The following is a 17,789-nucleotide window of genomic DNA, read 5'->3' on the forward strand; positions in this document are numbered from 1 at the left end:
CACCGTTATAAAAGCATGACAGTGCAGATCAGTGTTTTACACAGAGGGTTTATTTCAGGGAAAAGAGCAGTCAGACACACATCCTAGTTTACAAGATTTACACAGTTTCTCACACATGAACTAATATTTCACCTTCCCCAAGGATCAAATTTAAATCTAACAGACATGGCAATCAATTTATAATAATTTAAAAGTCTGTCCAAGTAACAGGACATAAATAGGAACAGCAGGAATGAACAATTTTTTTTGGCAAAGACAAATATATCGAACAGGATTGTCAGTGTATGGTAAAGTAAAGGTGAAAAGGCTTTAATGGGCAAAGGAGGATGTCTATCCATACGTTATATTTAACAGAAAATAACGCTGTGAATTGTTGGATCTGTTTCTCAGGTGGATTAATGTGCTGTAAAGGCTGTTAATGTTACTAAAGCAGTGTGAAAAATAAACAGCTTTCATATACACCTTTTAAGATGACTGTGTACTCAGGTGGAAAAAATTGCAAACGTTAAATTACAGTGACTTAAACTGTGTGCTTCAGTTGATGCGATGAAATGCAGCTACCTGCTTTAGAATGACACAGTACTCAGTCATGATGTGACAGCTGCTTTCATGCAATCGTGAGCGGCTTGTCCTCCAGCCCAGCTGCAGGTTCTGCATTCTGACTCGGTTCCTTCTCCACGTTGAGCAGTGTTTGTGGTGTGTCCTCCTCCTGGCTCTCAAGTGGACAGTTTTGCACCAGGGATGGATTCAGACAGATGAATGCCTGGTTGCTGCCGAGGGCATCCAGGCTAGTCGTGGTTGTGACCACAGAGTCACTGAAGATCGTGTTTGAGAAGACAGAGTTGAAAGTGAACGATGAGCCAAAAAGTGACTCCTGCACAGGGGATTTGGGACGATCTGTGGGAACAACAGCTGCTGGGTCTCTGGGAGGTTTGATTGGAGGAATGGGCTCAGGCTCGCTGTCATTGGTGTCCGGTTCTGGTTGCTGCTGATTGCCTGTTTCCTCTTTAGTCACCTTCTCATCTGAAACCTGGACAGAGGGCAGGTTAGCCTTGATCGCCACCTTGCAGTCACTGTTCACACTGGAGCGTCGAGATGACCCCTCTGCTGTGGAAATGACACTGCTGGCTCGAGGGAGACTTTTGGGCGACTTGGGTCCTTTCAGTCGCACCTCTTTCCCCAAAGGGGTGGAGAAGCAGTTGAGGCAGCCAGACATTGAGGATGACTTACCCTGAACATACAGCACTGTGATAGGTGAACAAACTGAAACTCTAGTCTCAGCTTTGTTAGAGCTCGGTTTGGAATTCCCTGGGTTCGCTTTGACTGTGCCCCCTGAATCTGACGAGCGCCGTATCACTTTCCCTCTAGACCCCCTTCGGATGCTCTTTGTACCCCTTGTGAGCCAGAAGTCCGGAGCGAGCACAGGATCTTTCTGCTTTGATATAAACTGGATGTCTGAATTCTGACTGCTGGTGATGGGCAGGGTAGAGGCTTTCTCCTTGTGCTGCTGCTGCTGCTTCAGTGTGTGTTGGGGTGTGGAGGTATCACTGGGTGGCTGGTAGGAGGAGGAGGACCGGCGTGATGGAGGTTGCTGGACTGGACTGCTGCCATTTGACCATGGCTCATTTTCCATGCTCAGGTTGAACTCACCACTGCTCTCGCTTTGGGCTCGGCTCTGGACACCATTCAGCACTGCAAAGAGATAGTATTCTCATTGACCAACAGAGGGCAGCAGAGTCTTTCTATAACAGATGGTTCCTCTGTGATCAGTATAGAGATTAATATGAAACAAGGTCATGATTGCAATTTGATGGATTTACTCTAATTCCTGAGCTGGTAATACATCTGTATGCTCGCTAAATCCTCTACTCGAGTATCCACGGGGCTTTACCGTGACTTTGCAGCTCGTCGTTGTCCTCAAATCCAGATGGCACGGTGCTGTCATTTGAATCCTTGTCTGTGGGCCATGAAATGGGAAATTACTGAATGGTCATAAGTGATTGACACTCCTGGCTTCTACGCTTAACACAAGTGTTTGCTCTAAGCTTAAGTCTAGCGTCTAACTAGCAAAGCTGACATCAAACGAAAACAGTGGCTCATGAATGCCTCTACCTGTCACCCAAAGCTCAGAAAGATCTGGAACAGTGTCGGTGGTGTCAGTGATGGTGGTGGGGATGTGGCCAGATGGTAGAGTGGTGAGATGATTGAGGTGGTGGATGGACGAGATGGATTTGGTGAGGGATGAGGTCAATGTGTTCTTCCTGTCCTCCACATCGACCTCTGAACCTTCTAGGCACTCTGAGCTGCATGCCCAGCGCTCCTCCTTGCACGGGGCAGCGGGGTTCAGCAAGCTGCTCAGGGCTGCATTTTTAGACCACGGAGTGGAAGAAGTGGGGAGTAGATGAAAGGAAGGGTACAGACAAGTGAAGCGGTTATGGAGACTAGGTCATTTTGTGCTATGGCGTGGAAAACACAGACAGGGATGGTTTGCTTTCTCTGCAGTCCTTACAATAGCCCAGAATTTTAGTTTTAAAATGTTTGCCTACAAGCACAGGCCGCTCTGGGTAGGACAGAGAGCTCATGCAGCACCAGTGTGCTGCTGCAATGCAGCATTTCTTTGACCCCTATTAAAAAATACCCCAGATTGTCTTAAAATATAGCCACTCTGCTAGAAAATGACTGGTGCAGATGCTTAAAGCTGTAATGCCATACCTAATTTTAAGCTAGTGCAGTGAAATGAGGTTGTGATGGACATTACTAACATATCCCTTCTTATTATACACGCTAACGTTGATGAATCCTACTCAAACTAGGGTTACTTTGTTGTTATATCATGTAGTAGATGGTGAAAAAAAGCAGAGATTCACTTGGTATTATCAAGTTAGCAGTGAAAAAAAAAAGGCTACAGTCAAGATGAGGAAAGACGCCGGACCATAATATTTCTTACACATGGAACGACGGAAGAGGGACTTGACTTTGTCTCTGTCCTTCAGCCTGTTCCTCATACGGGGAAACATTTTCAGAGTGGCTATTTAACAGCAAGTGCAGCAACACGGGAGGAAGACAAAGGGATGTATGCAAACAGAGAGAGGGATGCGAGGGAGGAGAGAGGCAGGAAGGGAAGGAAAAGACAAGGGAAGGAAGGAAGGAAGGAAGGAAATAGTGAAAAAATACATTAACAAACAAGAAAGACAAAGGGAAGACATATTGAGGACTTTCTGAAGAAAGTTCACACACACACATCATGCATTAGGAAAAATGACCCTGTGGATATGACACACACATATGCTCGCTTTAAAAAAGTTTTTTTATTTATTATGTAGACTGGTTGGATCTTCCTCACATGCCAACTTTTATGAATTACTATGAAAAAAGTTAAGTTAAACTGAGTCACACTGTGTGAAGATTGTGTATGATGGATAAGAGGTGCATTTGACAACAGTGTTGAAAGACTTTTACTTTGAAAACAATTTATTTAAGTTTTTATGTCTCCTGAGGTGGAAGTTTTATCAAATTTTTGAAGAATGTCTGTCCAACAAACGCAGCTTCATGTGTAGATGAATCGGTTGTGGCTTTTGTCTCTCCACTGCCTCTCTGTTTTCTGGCTGTGGACTGGACCTTACACGAAAACACTCCTGAAACATCTTTGAGCCCTGATCTTCCTTCCTGGTCTATGACTGAAGCTGTGAAGGGGGGGCACTTTGGTACTTTGATGATACTGGTACGGCCAAGTCAATGGGAGACGATCTGGTGAATTGAAGAAGGTCATACTCACTGCTGTTCCGCTGGGGAGATATGGCATCACCTGCTGAGGCTAGGCCTCCAGAGCCATTGGAGCTGATGAAGGAGTTGTTGTCATGACAGAAGTGGTGCGACTCGGCAACGCCTGAATGTGTGGGTGTGGGTGGGCGGTCAGGCCCATGCTCACGACTACCGGATTTAATCAGCTTCTTCAGTTTCAGGGTGATCCAGTTTCCACGTCTGTTGAACAAAAAGGGTCAGTCACCAGTCATGTAGAGGTGAGCTAGTATTACAACTGTTGTTGTTTTTGTTTTTTTTAAAGAATATCTTAACTAGGCGATAATGTCTTGCAGCTTATAGTTTTGGTTTTATGGTCAGACTCTGACCCAAACATAATTGTTTTGAGTCACTCTCAATCTTCATAGTGGCGTTTTTTGTCTGCTGCATACAGCTGGTTTTAGTAATACACCCACAGTGCTCTACCTGCCCAGTAACAAATGATTTATACTCTTGGGAAGCTGGTGGAGACCAAAAACAGAGCTAAAACAATGAGTTAATGAGGGTTTAAAAGACTGCTCATGAGTACATGGATCAAAACATGTCAGAGACAGAGAACTACGGAGCTCATTGTATTACTAACAGCACTATGCATAATTCTTGATCTTTATTAATCAAATAACGGTGTATATCAACTGAAAATAACATAACTTGTGGCCACTGTAGAAAGTTCTGAAGGTGAAAACACAAATCTGACTCGTCACAGTCATTTCACCACAGTAATAGTGAAAAATATCATAGTTCTCACCATTATAGACTTACTTACCTGCGAGGAGGCGATGGCTCATAAAACTTGTACTGGTCCATTATCTTTTCTTCCAACTTCTCCTTCTGCCTCCTCAAATCATTAAGCTTGTCACTGAACAGAGACAGGCAGAGAGAGAAAATAGATGGATAGGTCATCAGGAATAATTACAGGCCTGCTGTTGATTACTTTGTGTTTACTGGTGCTATGAATAGGGTACATTTTATGCTGTTTGCTTAATGCATTAGCACATTAACAGAACATGCTGTAAATCCACACATTAGATTCCATTCAATGCTTCATTATCCTGACACGGTGTTAGCTCTATTTGCTTACATATACTGTCGCTCTTCAACATGAAACAGATCTTTGCTCTCCATTGTCTGCTCCAACAAGGTTCGGTTCTGCAGCATCAGGGTCTCGATCTGGCTGAGCAGGTGGCGATTCTCTTCCTCCAGGTTGCCCTTCAACTGGCTCAGCAACTAAACATCACACAGACAAGCAGACATATGTGCACATGTGTAAGCTATACACAAAGTCATCTTATCAAGCCTATGTAGCCTGGAATGTAATAGTGCATGTCAGTACCTCACACTGGTTGGTGAGTTTTGTGGAGGTGATGTCCAGCTGCTGGAACTCTTTCTTGAGCTTGGAGAAGTCGGCTTCCAGCCATGTGTGCTCCAACTTGGCCTCATTCAGCTGGCTCTTGAGCTGCTTGTGATCCGCTGTCAGCAACTCGTTGTCGTTAAGAAGCTGACGGTATGTCTGGTTCAGCCTTAAAAAAAAGAAAAGATGTAAGGTGACGTTTGTCCATGCATTCGTCTAGATATGTACAAGTAATAATGTAGTGTGTGTGGCTTTGTGTGTGTGTGTGTGTGTGTGTGTGTGTGTGTGTGTGTGTCCTCACCAGTCCTTCTCGTCACGGAGTCTGCAACATTCAGCTGCAGTGGTCCTGTGCTGTTCTTTCTCCATAGCCATCCTCATCTGCTCCTCCTTCAGGGCTTTCTCCAGGTCCTCTAGCTTGGTCCTCTGCTGCAACAGGCTATTATACCTGAAGACACCACAAAATACACATAAACATGCTTTCATACAAGGATTCATACCACATGGTATAACAATCCATCTATAGTCACTAGAATGTGGCTGCCTCTCCTCTCCCCCACCTGTCCTGCAGTGTCCGATGCTCCAGCTCCAGTGTGCGGTGGGCATTTTTCAAACAGCCATGCTTGCCCATCAGGGCCTCATACTCCATGGCTTGCCGCTCATGCAGAGCCGCCAGCCGCTCGTGGTCTCTTAAAAGCTGCTCGTGGACACCGCGCAGCTCTTCACGATCCCGTATGGCGCTGTCCCGCTCGCTCTCTGTCCCTGACTGCTGCTGCTGCAGCTGAGCATTCTGGGCCATGAGGGAGGCGCTCTGTGAGTTTAGAGTGGATTTCTCCACCTGGAGAAGAAGGGAGCCAGTAGATTAAGATTTAATGCAGCATGTAGCAGTGCGTGCTGTCTGCATGTATAATAGGCTTCACAGAGAATCTTATGATATTATAAGTGTACCACAGTGAGTCGTGAGTGTTTTAATGGCACCTGCAGGTTAGCGTTGTGTGTCTGCAGGGCTGTGTTGCTCTCCTGCAGTGAGGCAGCTTGTCTCTGCAGGGCGAGGATCTGAGCCTGCTGGCTGTGAGACTGACTCTCCAGCTGCTTGAGCTGGGCCTGCATAGCCTGGCGCTCTGCCTCCAGTGTCGCATTCTGGAGAGGCGAGGACGGTGAATATGTTGGCAGGAAAAAAAAGATGAAAACCAGGAGGTCGTGTTAACTTCATACCCTCAGTATATTATTGACATGAATCAACATCAAAAGCAAGTATTAGTGTATTTATGAACCAATAGAACAATTTAAAAAATGGTCACTATAAAGGCAAACCACTAACATTTCTCTCCACTTCAATGAGACGGTCCTTGAGCTTCAGCAGTTCCTTGGTGGCTTCCTGACTTTCACGCAGCCATTCACTCATTGTCCTGCCAGTCTCTCTGGGAGGGGTGGAACATGACGCTGTCCGTTCTTCCTCCTGCCTCTGTTGCAAGGCCTCATAGCTCAGCTTCACCTGTGAGGTCACAGGGGTCAACGGGGAAGGTTTTCTCAAATTAACAAACTGGTAACAAACAGGTCTGCAAAGGTGAAATTTACGACTTACAGTCTTGAGCTCCTGGCGCAGCTGCTGGTTTAAGGTAGAGGATTCCTGAAGACGAGTCTCCAAAGCTGCCATCTTGTCGTCTTTAATCCGGAGAGATTTTTTCAGAGATGATTCTAACTCTGATTCCAGCATCTTGAACCTGCTGCGCGGAGACGAGAAGAGTTTACAACACTCCTCATTTCTTGTCTTATTCCCTTCAAAAGTTACAGAATGGGAACTCCAGACAGTATGTAAGCACCTGTTATCTGGTGCCTCCGGTTCAGCCTGCTGTGTGCTCTCCTGGTTCAGGACCTTCATTTCCAGCTCATGGGCCAGTCTTTCCAGTTCATTGTCTCTCTGCTGGGTCTTCAGCTTCTCACTCACTAGCTCCTAAAGATGGACAGTAGTGCAGGATAACACTAACAATTTAACAATTTGTTTTAAGAGCCATTTATTGACATTTAATGACTTTCTGTTTGAATCCGTGGTTCCAGGGGTTTTAATTGACTTGATAGTCAGGAGAAAATTACACTTTTTTGGTAAAACTGTGCCTTTGAGGTTAGAACAAACTAATAATAATAATAAAAAATAATTAGAACATGTGAGAGCCTTCACTTTAGCACATAAAATCAGCGTCACTGATTAGTTGATGCAAAGAACCCCAAAAACATGAATTTTACATGCCCTGTGTTTTTTTTTACTTGTTTTTATCTGTAATTTTTCAAAATAAATGTCTGTAATTACGGTTTGCATCTCAGAACTCGTGTAAGTGTGGTCACGTAAAACCTATCCGAGAACACATGCACACTGCTGCAGCATTATCAGTGAAACGTCAGGGCAGAACACATGCACACTGCTGCAGCATTATCAGTGAAACGTCAGGGCAGATTATTTATTCGACAGCACAGACTTCCTCCCCTCACCTCTCTGAGGGTAGCGAGGGTCCTCTGGTCGATAGCAGCTTGCTTCGTCAGTTCTCTGTTGTCTCCCTCCAGGCCTTTGACCCTCTCAGCAGTCTCCCTTAAGCCATCCACCTCCTTCACAAGAAAACGCATCTCCCTTTCCAGGCTGGCCATACAGACATTGCTGCTGTCCAAGTTGGCTTCCTGAATTTCAGCCTGAGACAGACGAAATTAGAACAGCAGACATTTTATACAAAGGTATTACAAGTCACATTATCCTACTGAACTGACACTTTGCCCCTTAGAAAAAAAACCTTCCTACCTGCTGGCGGAGTCGCCGATTCTCCTTCTCTAGCTGCCTCTTTTCCCTCTCAAGCACTGTAGTTTCTTGTTCCAAGCTTTGCTTCTCTGTTTCCAGTTGCTCCAGGCGTCGTGCAGTGATCCGAAATTCCTCTAAAGTGGCCTGCAGACTCTGGTTCTCTGCCTCCAGTTCCTGAACCTCCGCCTGCAGGCGCTGAACTTTCCGGTCTAAAACGATGGAGCGGGATATAAGAAATAACTTAATTAGTAACTGTAGAACTGCATCACTGAAATCTTTAATGATTATTTTATCTACAGAACCTACCAGTGTTATCAAGGGAAGTCTGTAGGTGTTGGTTAACTGTGTCCAGGGCCCTGCACTTGGCCTCTAGCCGCTGTGTGTGCTTGCTGGCGTAGGAGGACCGCGTTGGCAGACCTGTGAAGATGCTGTCATGGCATGGACTGCTGCTTTTTGAGCTAGGGGAGCTATCACGTGATCCCACAAAACAATGGAGCCTGTTGTGATTGTTTTCTAAGACCTCCAGATCAGACATCAGTTCTTTCAAATGATCTCCACTGTTTTGGTCCTCTAGCTGTCCTTTCTCCTGAATATGAAGGTCCGGATTGTCCGTGAGTAGGATCTCACTCTGGACTCCCTCCAGCTCTTCTGCACGAAGATGGCAGTTTGAATCTCCATTCAGCATTTGCTGTGTTACTGCTCTGAGCGGGAATACATTAGTGTGGCTTCCTACATTTGAGCAAGAGGTTTGTAACCTTGTGGATTCATCTGTTGATGAGGTACAGTTGTAAGTGCTACACACCATCTGGCAGACATGATCACACTCCAGGTGATAGTTATGTTTAGAATGTGTGCTGTTGTTCAAAGAGAGAACTCTGAGTTCTTCTATGGTCCTTAAGAGACTTTGGTTCTCCTTCTCCAGCTTCAGCATCCGACTGCAAGTCCTCTCACTCACCTCCTCGCTCAGAGTCTGCTGGCCTTTAAAAAAACACACACACATGATGGCACTTAACTTCCTTACTTATCCTACCTTCTCAACCAATCCCATCCACTAATTTTACAATTACTTCATCTTACTCCGTCACCAGCACTTACCCTGAGAGTTCTCAGTGGTCATGGAGAGCTGCTCTAACTCCCAACCCAGGTGTTGGGACTCCTCCATGCTCCTCCTCTGAGCCAAACACAGAGTCAGGTTCTCATCCTGAAGCTCCTCAATTCGCCTCCGATCAGCTTCCCTCTCCTAAAGTGGAGACACAAAGTATCAGCAGAGGTATGAGAAAAGATTCTGCCCAGCGGCTGAAAGGACTAAATGATCGCTCAATAATCATCTAAAGAGGATATCTGATGTCAAGAGTAATGCTCTTAAATTATACTTTCACTGATCTCTCTCCTTGTGTGCAGATGTCTGACCTGTTCCATGTCATGGACCCGGGCCTTCAGCAGCAGACTGTGCTTCTCCAGCTGGTGGATTTTATCTGAGCGAGCCCTCCAGCCTTCCAACTGATCCTCCAACACCTCTTTGGTCTCCTGTAGCACCCTGTTATCTTCCTTTAGCTCCTGGAAAACACACACACACACAAACACCCCCTAGATTTGCTCATCCAATAAATCATATCTAATCAAAATTCATATCTCAAAATTCAGTGGTAAAACATTTTGAAGACTGCACCAACCTCTACTTTTGCCTTGTAGAACTCCATCTTATGCAGTTGCTCCCTGTAGCGTCCCACCTCACTCTCCAGCTTGTCCGCCTTTATGGCTCTCTCTCTCAGGGCGTCCAGCTCGTCACGGTAGGTGCGGGCTGCGCGGGCGTCTACCAGAAGCTGGGAGTTCTGGTGGAGGTTCAGACAGAGGCATGATTTAGAGCAAAGTTAGCCCTGCACCATTCTTTCTTAACTAGTCTTCAGCAAAGGAAACTTTCTTCGACCAAGTTGAAAGTCTTAAAGTGTCTCTGCAGGTAAACATGATTAATGACACTTTATTTGTCTTTAAAGCTGCATTAATCAATGTCATTATAGTAACAATAGATCAGATGTATTGTGAAAGGTATCACTCACTGTGATGTAAACAGAGAGAATCATTACCAAACTCTCTTATTTTAGATTTTAGCATCATTCAGCTCATTGTTTTGATGATACAGCCTGCTACCTTACTGTTCTGGTTCTCTCTCTCTCAGCTCTCACCAACTTAATTTTTAGGTTTCTAGCAGGCAGTTGTAATAAGCCCACTGTAAGCTACCCGGTATATACAGACAAAGTTAGGGTCGAGCCAGATATTTCCCTCAGGAAATGGTGAATACTAAATTGGAGCTAAATAGAGAGTGAATGCTCCGTGTCTGACTGATGTATAAATAGGCAGCTTTTTGCTGACATGTTCAACTTATCAACCTTTTAAGGTGATAATATGTCAGTGTTGTGGTTGCTGGAAGCCACTCTAACTAAAGCAAACAAGGGAAGACGAGAATTAGAACTCCTGTTCAGACAAATTCATATAAGCTTTAGTTGTATCTGAGTTCAGAGGTTTAAGTGTGTTGTCATTAAGCACTGCTCTGCAGCAAAGTATGGTGTGCAGTAATCTGTATAATCTGCATTGCGATCAGGAGGTTATTGTGTGTCACCATCGGATCGAGCTGCAAGCTATCCTTCTGTTCTTCAAACCTCCTGCTGGATCCTCTTCAGCTCTGCCTCCATGTTCTCCAGCTCATGTCTGCAGTCCAGCATCTGCTCACTCTTCTCCTCTCTGGTGTTGGTCAGATGTGCAGTGCACAGAGACAAGCAGGTGCGTTAGTTAGTGTGTAAAACAGTTTTTTACAATACTTTTATAGATATAAATACAGCATAATACAGATTAAATACAGCAAATGACCAAATGTATGAGATATCACATTTAATCAGTTATTTAAAAATGCTGCAACATAAAGCTTGCTATGCTATTTTTTCCCCATGTTATTGGGCTACTGCAGATTCAGATGTATATGTATGCCTATGATAGAACTGTCTAAGGTCAGGGCCATTCAAAAGTTCAAAGTAAAGCCATACTCGATGCTTTAAGTGATATTGTGTTTGCTCAGAGGCAGCAGTACGTGAATCTGAGCATCCCAACAACAAAGGACAATACAGAAGAGAAGATGGGGAGATGGAGAGCTGAGGTCTTGATTGGATCAGTGTTAATGTGTGTGCCTGTGTGCTCTGAGATTCAGACGCAATGTGGGTCAGTGGTAGTGCACAGCCATAGAACCTGCCAAGCAGGCAGTAATGTGGGCCAAAATCCCCAGGGCATCTCTAGTATCTCTCTCTCTCTCTGCCTCTCATTCATTCTCTGTTGGCAGTTCCCCAAAGGAAAGGCTAACTTTTAACCAACTGCAACCCTGAAGAGAAACTCATACTATACTAGCAGACAACTCCTACCCCTGTTTTCTATGCACTGACATGTAAGATGCTTTTCAGAGAGTGAAAATTTTCAATTTGATTGCCTATATTATATGGAAGTTTTTATACTATACACTTTCTTCTGAATTGTATTTTGGAATTTCTGTAAAATAAACTAAATGTTTATTATTCTGTGTGCACTTGGTACTCACAGTTCTTGTCTAAGTCGTCTAATCTTGGCCTTAGAGTCAGCCAGCTCCACCGCCAGGTGTTGCTGAGTCCCCGCCTGCTGCTGCTGAATGCTGGGAGAGTAGCTTGCGGACTGCGGGCTGGAGGGGCTATTGAGCAAGCTAACCACACCCTCCTTTTCCTGCATTAGCTCTGCTATAGTCTGCAAAAAAGACATATACTGTAACTCACCACCTAATTTACCTCTTAAAATCTGTGCACCCAGAGTTAATTACAAAAACTTGAAATGAGAAGTTTCATGTCTAATTATGCACACTTTGCAGCCAAAACACAACTTCATTTATGGATTCATAAATGAGTTAAGATCAGGTAAATTCACAAAAATCTTGCAGTTAGTATGTATCTCTCAAACAAACAGAATAAATGGTTATCGACCTCTAGATTGGTGTCCCTCTGGTCCAGCAGGTGCCGGAGGTGCGTGGCCATGTTCTTCGCTGCAGCCTCCAGCTCATCAGGGTGCACCTCACTGGACTCCAACCACTGCAGGTCCAGTACGTTCTCCTGATTGTGGGTCAACTGGTAGACATGGGAAAAGACAGTTAGTGTAGCAGGACAGACATAGTGGCTGTGAAATCCGCTGTTAATGCAGTATGTCCCTACACAAATAAATTTTCTGTATGATGTTGTGGCATTTCAAAGCTGTATGTCATATAAAGTGAGATACCTCCTGAATATGTGCAGCTATGGCAGCTTTCGTGTCAAAGTCAAGAGTCTGTATCCTCTCGATGTACTCTTCTTTCTTCTCACACTAAACATAAAAACATAAACAGATTAAATTCACTTAAGTTCATGCAGTCTGTTTCCAGTTTTCTGCACACAAATCATCACACTGTAACCGTTTACCTGGACTGCACATCCTAACAACAGCAGCAAAATTTTCTTTATTTCCTCCAGACTTTGTTCTGCGGGGAGAAAAACAAGTTCAATATCTAAAATGAAACTGATCAGATTAAAGCAGTGAGGACAGTGCTGGCATGGGGATAAGATGAAACAAGTACGAGCTGGTGAATTTGGGTCACCACTTGCCAATGCCTCACCATCACAAGTCAGTGTGGTTATCCAACTGATAGAGTGCAATTGAATTAAAACTGTTATCCAAAACAGCAAAGCAGTCCGTCTGACAGGAAATACTACAACTGTTTTCAGTGCTGGGAAGCCGTTTTTAAAAAAATGCAACCTGACTGTCAGTGTTATCGCTTATTCTGGAAATTTGCCATGCAATTAACTATTATAGTAATACTAGTGTTTCAGTTTAGTTTCATTGGCGTGGTAGTTTTCATATTTTTTCAAATAAATCATAAATTGGTTTAATCATTGTTCATTAAACTCAATTAATTCTTTCTTGAATCTTTTAATTTGACAAGTTTAGCAAATGCCAACAAATGACACAAAGTCTATATTACACACATCCTAATCTTAGGTCAATTATGGGGAATCAGTGCAATACAAACTAATCAAGCTTCCAGTATACTGACTTAGCAGCTCCAATATAGAGGAGAGATGAGGAACCAGAGAACACAGAGTTTCCTTTAAAAGAGCATACCACAGTAAGGAGTCCTGCCAAGCAGCAACACGTTTGGCAAAGGAATCATGATTAATTGTCTCAGATTATCCTGCAAAAAAAAGAAAAGAAAGAGAAAAAGAGAGGGACGAGATGGGTTGAGAAAAGGGAAGATAAGCACATTTTAGGCCAAGCTGAAACAACACTTTTTGAGGTCTAGCCAAAGTGCTTGAATGGATTAGGACGTATGTATGTACAGCACATAGCGGCTGCTTAAACACATGTATAGAAACACAGCCAACAAAATGGAGGGGTGCCCTGAATGGGTAGATGACGGAGCCAGTTTCGTGGTGTAGTGGTGAAATCCACCCAAACTGTTTGGTACAGCCTTGTATCAGCTTACAAGTGGTTTGCGTTCATGCCTGTGTATACGGTGTTTGCACAGTGTAGTAGTGATTGTTAATGGCTCCTAATGAGGATAAGTGTCCCTGTAAAGTTCAGGAAACTATTACTACTTCCCATTTGCAAGGAAAGCTACAGTTGAGTGGAGTCATTTTCCAGTGACTGCCACCGTGACCTTTGAATGGAAGTTCAACTAAAGTTCACAAATGCCCAATCATCCTCTTCTTTACTATATGTGTGACTGTGGAGTGTGAGAGCAAGTTTCTCCTCTCTGAACAGGAAACTTTTCAGATGAAAACGTATACAAGGTTTTGTAGTAGGTTTAAAAAACAGTATCTTATGAACATCAATTTGTTTAGCTTGATACCAGCAGAAAGCACACCAGTCCTATTTTTATTATAACCCTTATCGAAGCATTTTCGAGTCAATCCACTGGGTTTTGAGAGGACATATAAAGACTTGATGTTGCAAGACTGTTGCAAGAGTGTCATGGCTCTAGGATGACAATGTTTAATGGTCAGTCTAACACGTTGGTCCAGACTCTCAGATTTAGACAGAGATCTCAACTATTGGATGGATTGCTATAGTTATAGTGTAGTTGACTTTTTGTTTTGCTAGTAAAATGTCTTAACAACAAATGGATGGATTGCCATGAAATTGATGATGTATTTCAATGACTTTGGTGATCCCCTGACATTTCCAAGGTTCACAACTAAGATTTTGACTGAAATATCTCAGCTATTGGACGTGTTACCATGGAATTTCATACAAATATGTATTGTGTCCTTGGGATAAATTGTACTAAGTTTGGTAACATTTCATCTAGCACCATCATGGGGTCAAAACTTGTCTTTGTCTAGTATTTTGGTTTACGAACAAATAATTTAATAGGATTCTCATCAGCCTCAGCTGTACTTTATATTTAGTTCTAATTAGCAAATGTTAGCATGCTAACAGGTTAAGCTAAGATGGTGACCACAATTAATATTATACTTGCTAAACATCAGCATGCATTGATGTTGTAAACATATTAGCAGAGTTGCTGGTGTTGTTGTAGACGCTTCAGTCTTATTTTGGGAATTAAGTCCTTCAACTGACCATACAACATAAAAATGGAAGTGATTTTCATATAATGCAGTAAGCAAGGAACCAGCTACATAGGAGGATTTAAAATATACTGTTGTGAAAAACAAAGAAATATATAAACCCATCATTCCTTTGCGGTGCTAATCTGAAGGAGTTGATTGTCCCACGCTCAGTGAAATTACTTTTGATGTGATCTTAACAGAAGAAAGCTTAGTTTGAATTGTACTTAATGATTCTGACACAGAAAATCCAAGAATCAACATCAGTGTCTGCTCATCAGTCTTGTGACTTTATGTGTCACTCCAAAGCTCTGACTGCAGCTTTAATGTGGCTCTCTGCTGCGCTCTAACCTTGCCGCTGTGCTGATTACACAGATGTGTACATGGCAGATATGTAGGGCATGCATCTTAAGAAGAACTAGTTGATCTGCTGGGACACGAATGCTACCAACGATCTAGTTTGTACATGTGTGATCCAATGTGTGCGTGATAGAAGACACAAATTGAAGTAGAGTTGAAAAACCCAAACAAAATGTTCTGATATCATAATCTGATGTAGAGAGATGGATGGAAAGCTTAACAGCCGGTAGCTTGGACACATTATATAACATATCGTATGTCTGAGAAACAAAACTCACCAGATAATATGTCTTGATTTGCTGGATGAGGACGTTCAAGTTCTGGATCCTCTGACTTGGATCCCTGCTCACTTTGTTTGCACCCGGAGGTGTAGCTGAGGGATTTCTGAAGATGGGACACAACATAAAGGCAACATAAATTTTATTTGACATTTTCGGTATTCACAAACAAACACATGGTTGTCAGTGGAGTGGTGTGAGAGGAAGCTGTGAGCTGGTACAAGTCTTGGCTCAAGGACTGCCATGAAAACATGTATGAGGTCTCTATTCATTTCTAACTTTAGCCTGTGTGACATCATCCTATTCAACCAAGAAACTGAGCTGTTTCGAGCCAAACTGGGTGGCATTCGACTTTCCACCCAAAGGAAACCCTTTAGCTGGATCCTCGGGCTGTTGGTTCTATTTCACCTACTGCTGTCTGGGGTTGAACTGTCATACATTATTGCTGAAATGCCATCATTCATGAACCCATTTGTAGAAATGTAGGTCAGACCTCATTATGTTTCTCAGGTAAGGAAACCTGTTGTGGTAATTTTATTCTACACCTGGGAAAAAGTATGTAGAGACATGATGGATGAAGGAGATGCTGCTCAGTGCATCACATTTTTTAGTCCGCCTGCCTCCATCTCTGTGCTATTTGTCCTGTTTCTGTGCCTCCTCCACCCTCCCATCTGTGTCCCAGTGCCACTAAACACCATCAACAAGGCCCTAATCCTAGGGTCTCCCAATCCAGGAGATTATCCCGCCTCTTCCCCTCCCCTCGGCGCAACATTGTTTTGCATTTAGAGCTGGTTATTGTGACCCTGGGGGATAAGTGGGATGAATGGATACTGTAGACTCGGGGTGACTAGACAGCATTATCCACAAGTCTACTGGGTCATCAGTTTTCTACCCTTTCTTTGCAACTCTTCAATTTCAGTCCATAGTCCAACGTGAAGTGACCTGACAGGGAGGCTAAAGTAAATGTCAGATCGCTAGGAGTCTTTAGTCCTTAGGAGTCTTTGACACATTTCAAACTGCCAGAGGAGCATACTGTTTGTTAAGGGTGAAGGTAAGTCCCCCAGAACATAAGGCACCCAAATCATAATCTCTTAAGTAGCGTCTTGACAGTAGTTATGATGTCTTGGCAGATCTGGTCCATTTATTCACAGTCTTTTTTTTCTAGGTGAGGCCAGTGTTAGACCAGAGTATTTATAACTCTAATGTTAATTCTAACATTTCTTTTAGGAAACCCTAACCTGTGAGCCATGAGGAGGTTGCATTTAAAGACTGCTGCAGACTACAAAGATCCCATTTATTTCTGCAGAGTGACAAAGCCAGTACTGTTGGTGCCTGGATAAGAATGTAGGCAGATGCTTGATACTGTATCACTAGCTGCTACAAATGGCATGAAGGGATGAGATACCTAATGAATTCTAAAAAAAAAGAAAGATGACTTTTATTGGGATGATTTCTAGTATCTGAATGATGCACAACCACTGATATATCACCCAAGATGTTTCCCTTTAAACCTCACAGTTAATCATAACTTAAGTCTATAACAGGTAGCGGCTTCAAAACCCTGGCTACTAATCTGAACATCCATCTGGGCACTGCTCACAAGCTGGATTAGGAATGTGACAAATGAAATATAAGCTGCGAGAACAAAGCCGGCATGAAGTGACTTACATTTGTGTCATTATGTCATTTAGAAAAACTCCATCCAGTAATTCAGAAAAGTCCAAGTGCATGCCCCCATCATGTGGCACAAATGTCTTCACCTATATCAGACGGAAAACACAAGAAAGAGAGGTGTGAGATCACAGTGTTTGGCAGGAAATCAGAGCTTCCTGCATTACTTACCCAAGTGACAAGTGGGCTCAGCATGAACTGATCCAGACAGGGCAGAAAAACTCCACTCTCCATCGTTACCAAGGTTGTGGGTGATCAATCTCAACAGCTGTTTCGGATCAGGAGAAGACTGGTAAGCAACCTGGGATCTACATTTTCTTCAGAAATGAGTCAGTCCTGCAGAAGTGCAGCATTCAGGTCGTCCCATCCATCTTATATAAACTAGTTGGGGGTTTCATCTTGGCACTGCGGGTTAGATGGTAACAACAGCTACATCCACAGGGTACGGCAGTTTAAACGTGAACGGACACACAGTCCTGTCCGCATTTTGTCCCGCAACGCTACACACACACACACACACACACACACTCTCACACACTCACATCCTCCTTGGTCCTCTGCTGCAAAGGCATCTGCCGTCAGTCCTCTCAACCCCTCCTCCTCCTCCTCCTCCTCCTTCACCTCCTCCTCTTCCTCCTCACAGCTTCCCTGCTCGTCACACAGGAAGAGTTAGCACTGATAAAGGAATGATTTTGAAAATAAATATCAAATAACGAAATAAACTCACAGTTTTAGACAAACGTGTCGCCTCCTTAAGAAAACCCTCTCTCTTAGCCTAGACTCCATACAGTGTGATGATCCGTCCCTTTGGGAGTGACAGTTTTGTAGACACTGCAGCAGAAGTGCCAATACAGCTTCTGAAATATCTTTTTTCTTTAATCTGTTACCATGACAACGGCGCCTCCCTCCCCATCAGCAGCAGCCTCTCTTTCACGCGACAACAG

General features: G+C 43.6%; 1 protein-coding gene across 6 annotated transcripts; it reads right to left on the reverse strand.

The window, feature by feature from the left end:
• Positions 1-30: 30 nt before the first annotated feature.
• Positions 31-17,723, reverse strand: LOC104921604 (girdin). 6 transcript variants are annotated; one of them, XM_019260205.2, is made up of 31 exons: positions 17,573-17,723; positions 17,388-17,493; positions 17,017-17,113; positions 16,843-16,934; positions 15,175-15,280; positions 13,092-13,161; positions 12,392-12,450; positions 12,213-12,296; positions 11,924-12,064; positions 11,512-11,690; positions 10,589-10,670; positions 9,605-9,763; positions 9,342-9,488; positions 9,027-9,171; positions 8,238-8,909; positions 7,935-8,140; positions 7,634-7,828; positions 6,970-7,100; positions 6,732-6,870; positions 6,468-6,641; positions 6,125-6,286; positions 5,707-5,984; positions 5,451-5,594; positions 5,132-5,318; positions 4,880-5,025; positions 4,565-4,657; positions 3,776-3,981; positions 2,948-3,028; positions 2,113-2,361; positions 1,892-1,957; positions 31-1,692 (listed from the first exon to the last, which is right to left on the reverse strand). In XM_019260205.2, exons 3-31 carry the CDS (start codon positions 17,077-17,079, stop codon positions 608-610), a joined length of 5,541 nt encoding a protein of 1,846 aa, XP_019115750.2. In that variant the 5' UTR covers positions 17,080-17,113; positions 17,388-17,493; positions 17,573-17,723; the 3' UTR covers positions 31-607. The 6 variants fall into 6 exon arrangements, with proteins under 6 accessions (XP_019115750.2, XP_019115749.2, XP_019115748.2 ...); XM_019260204.2 differs by having other exon boundaries at positions 6,732-6,873; XM_019260203.2 differs by having other exon boundaries at positions 6,732-6,873; positions 17,017-17,250.
• Between the last annotated feature and the right edge of the window lie 66 nt (positions 17,724-17,789).

This window comes from Larimichthys crocea, chromosome X (genome assembly GCF_000972845.2).
Source record: "Larimichthys crocea isolate SSNF chromosome X, L_crocea_2.0, whole genome shotgun sequence".
In the NCBI taxonomy this organism is placed as follows: Eukaryota; Metazoa; Chordata; class Actinopteri; family Sciaenidae; genus Larimichthys; species Larimichthys crocea.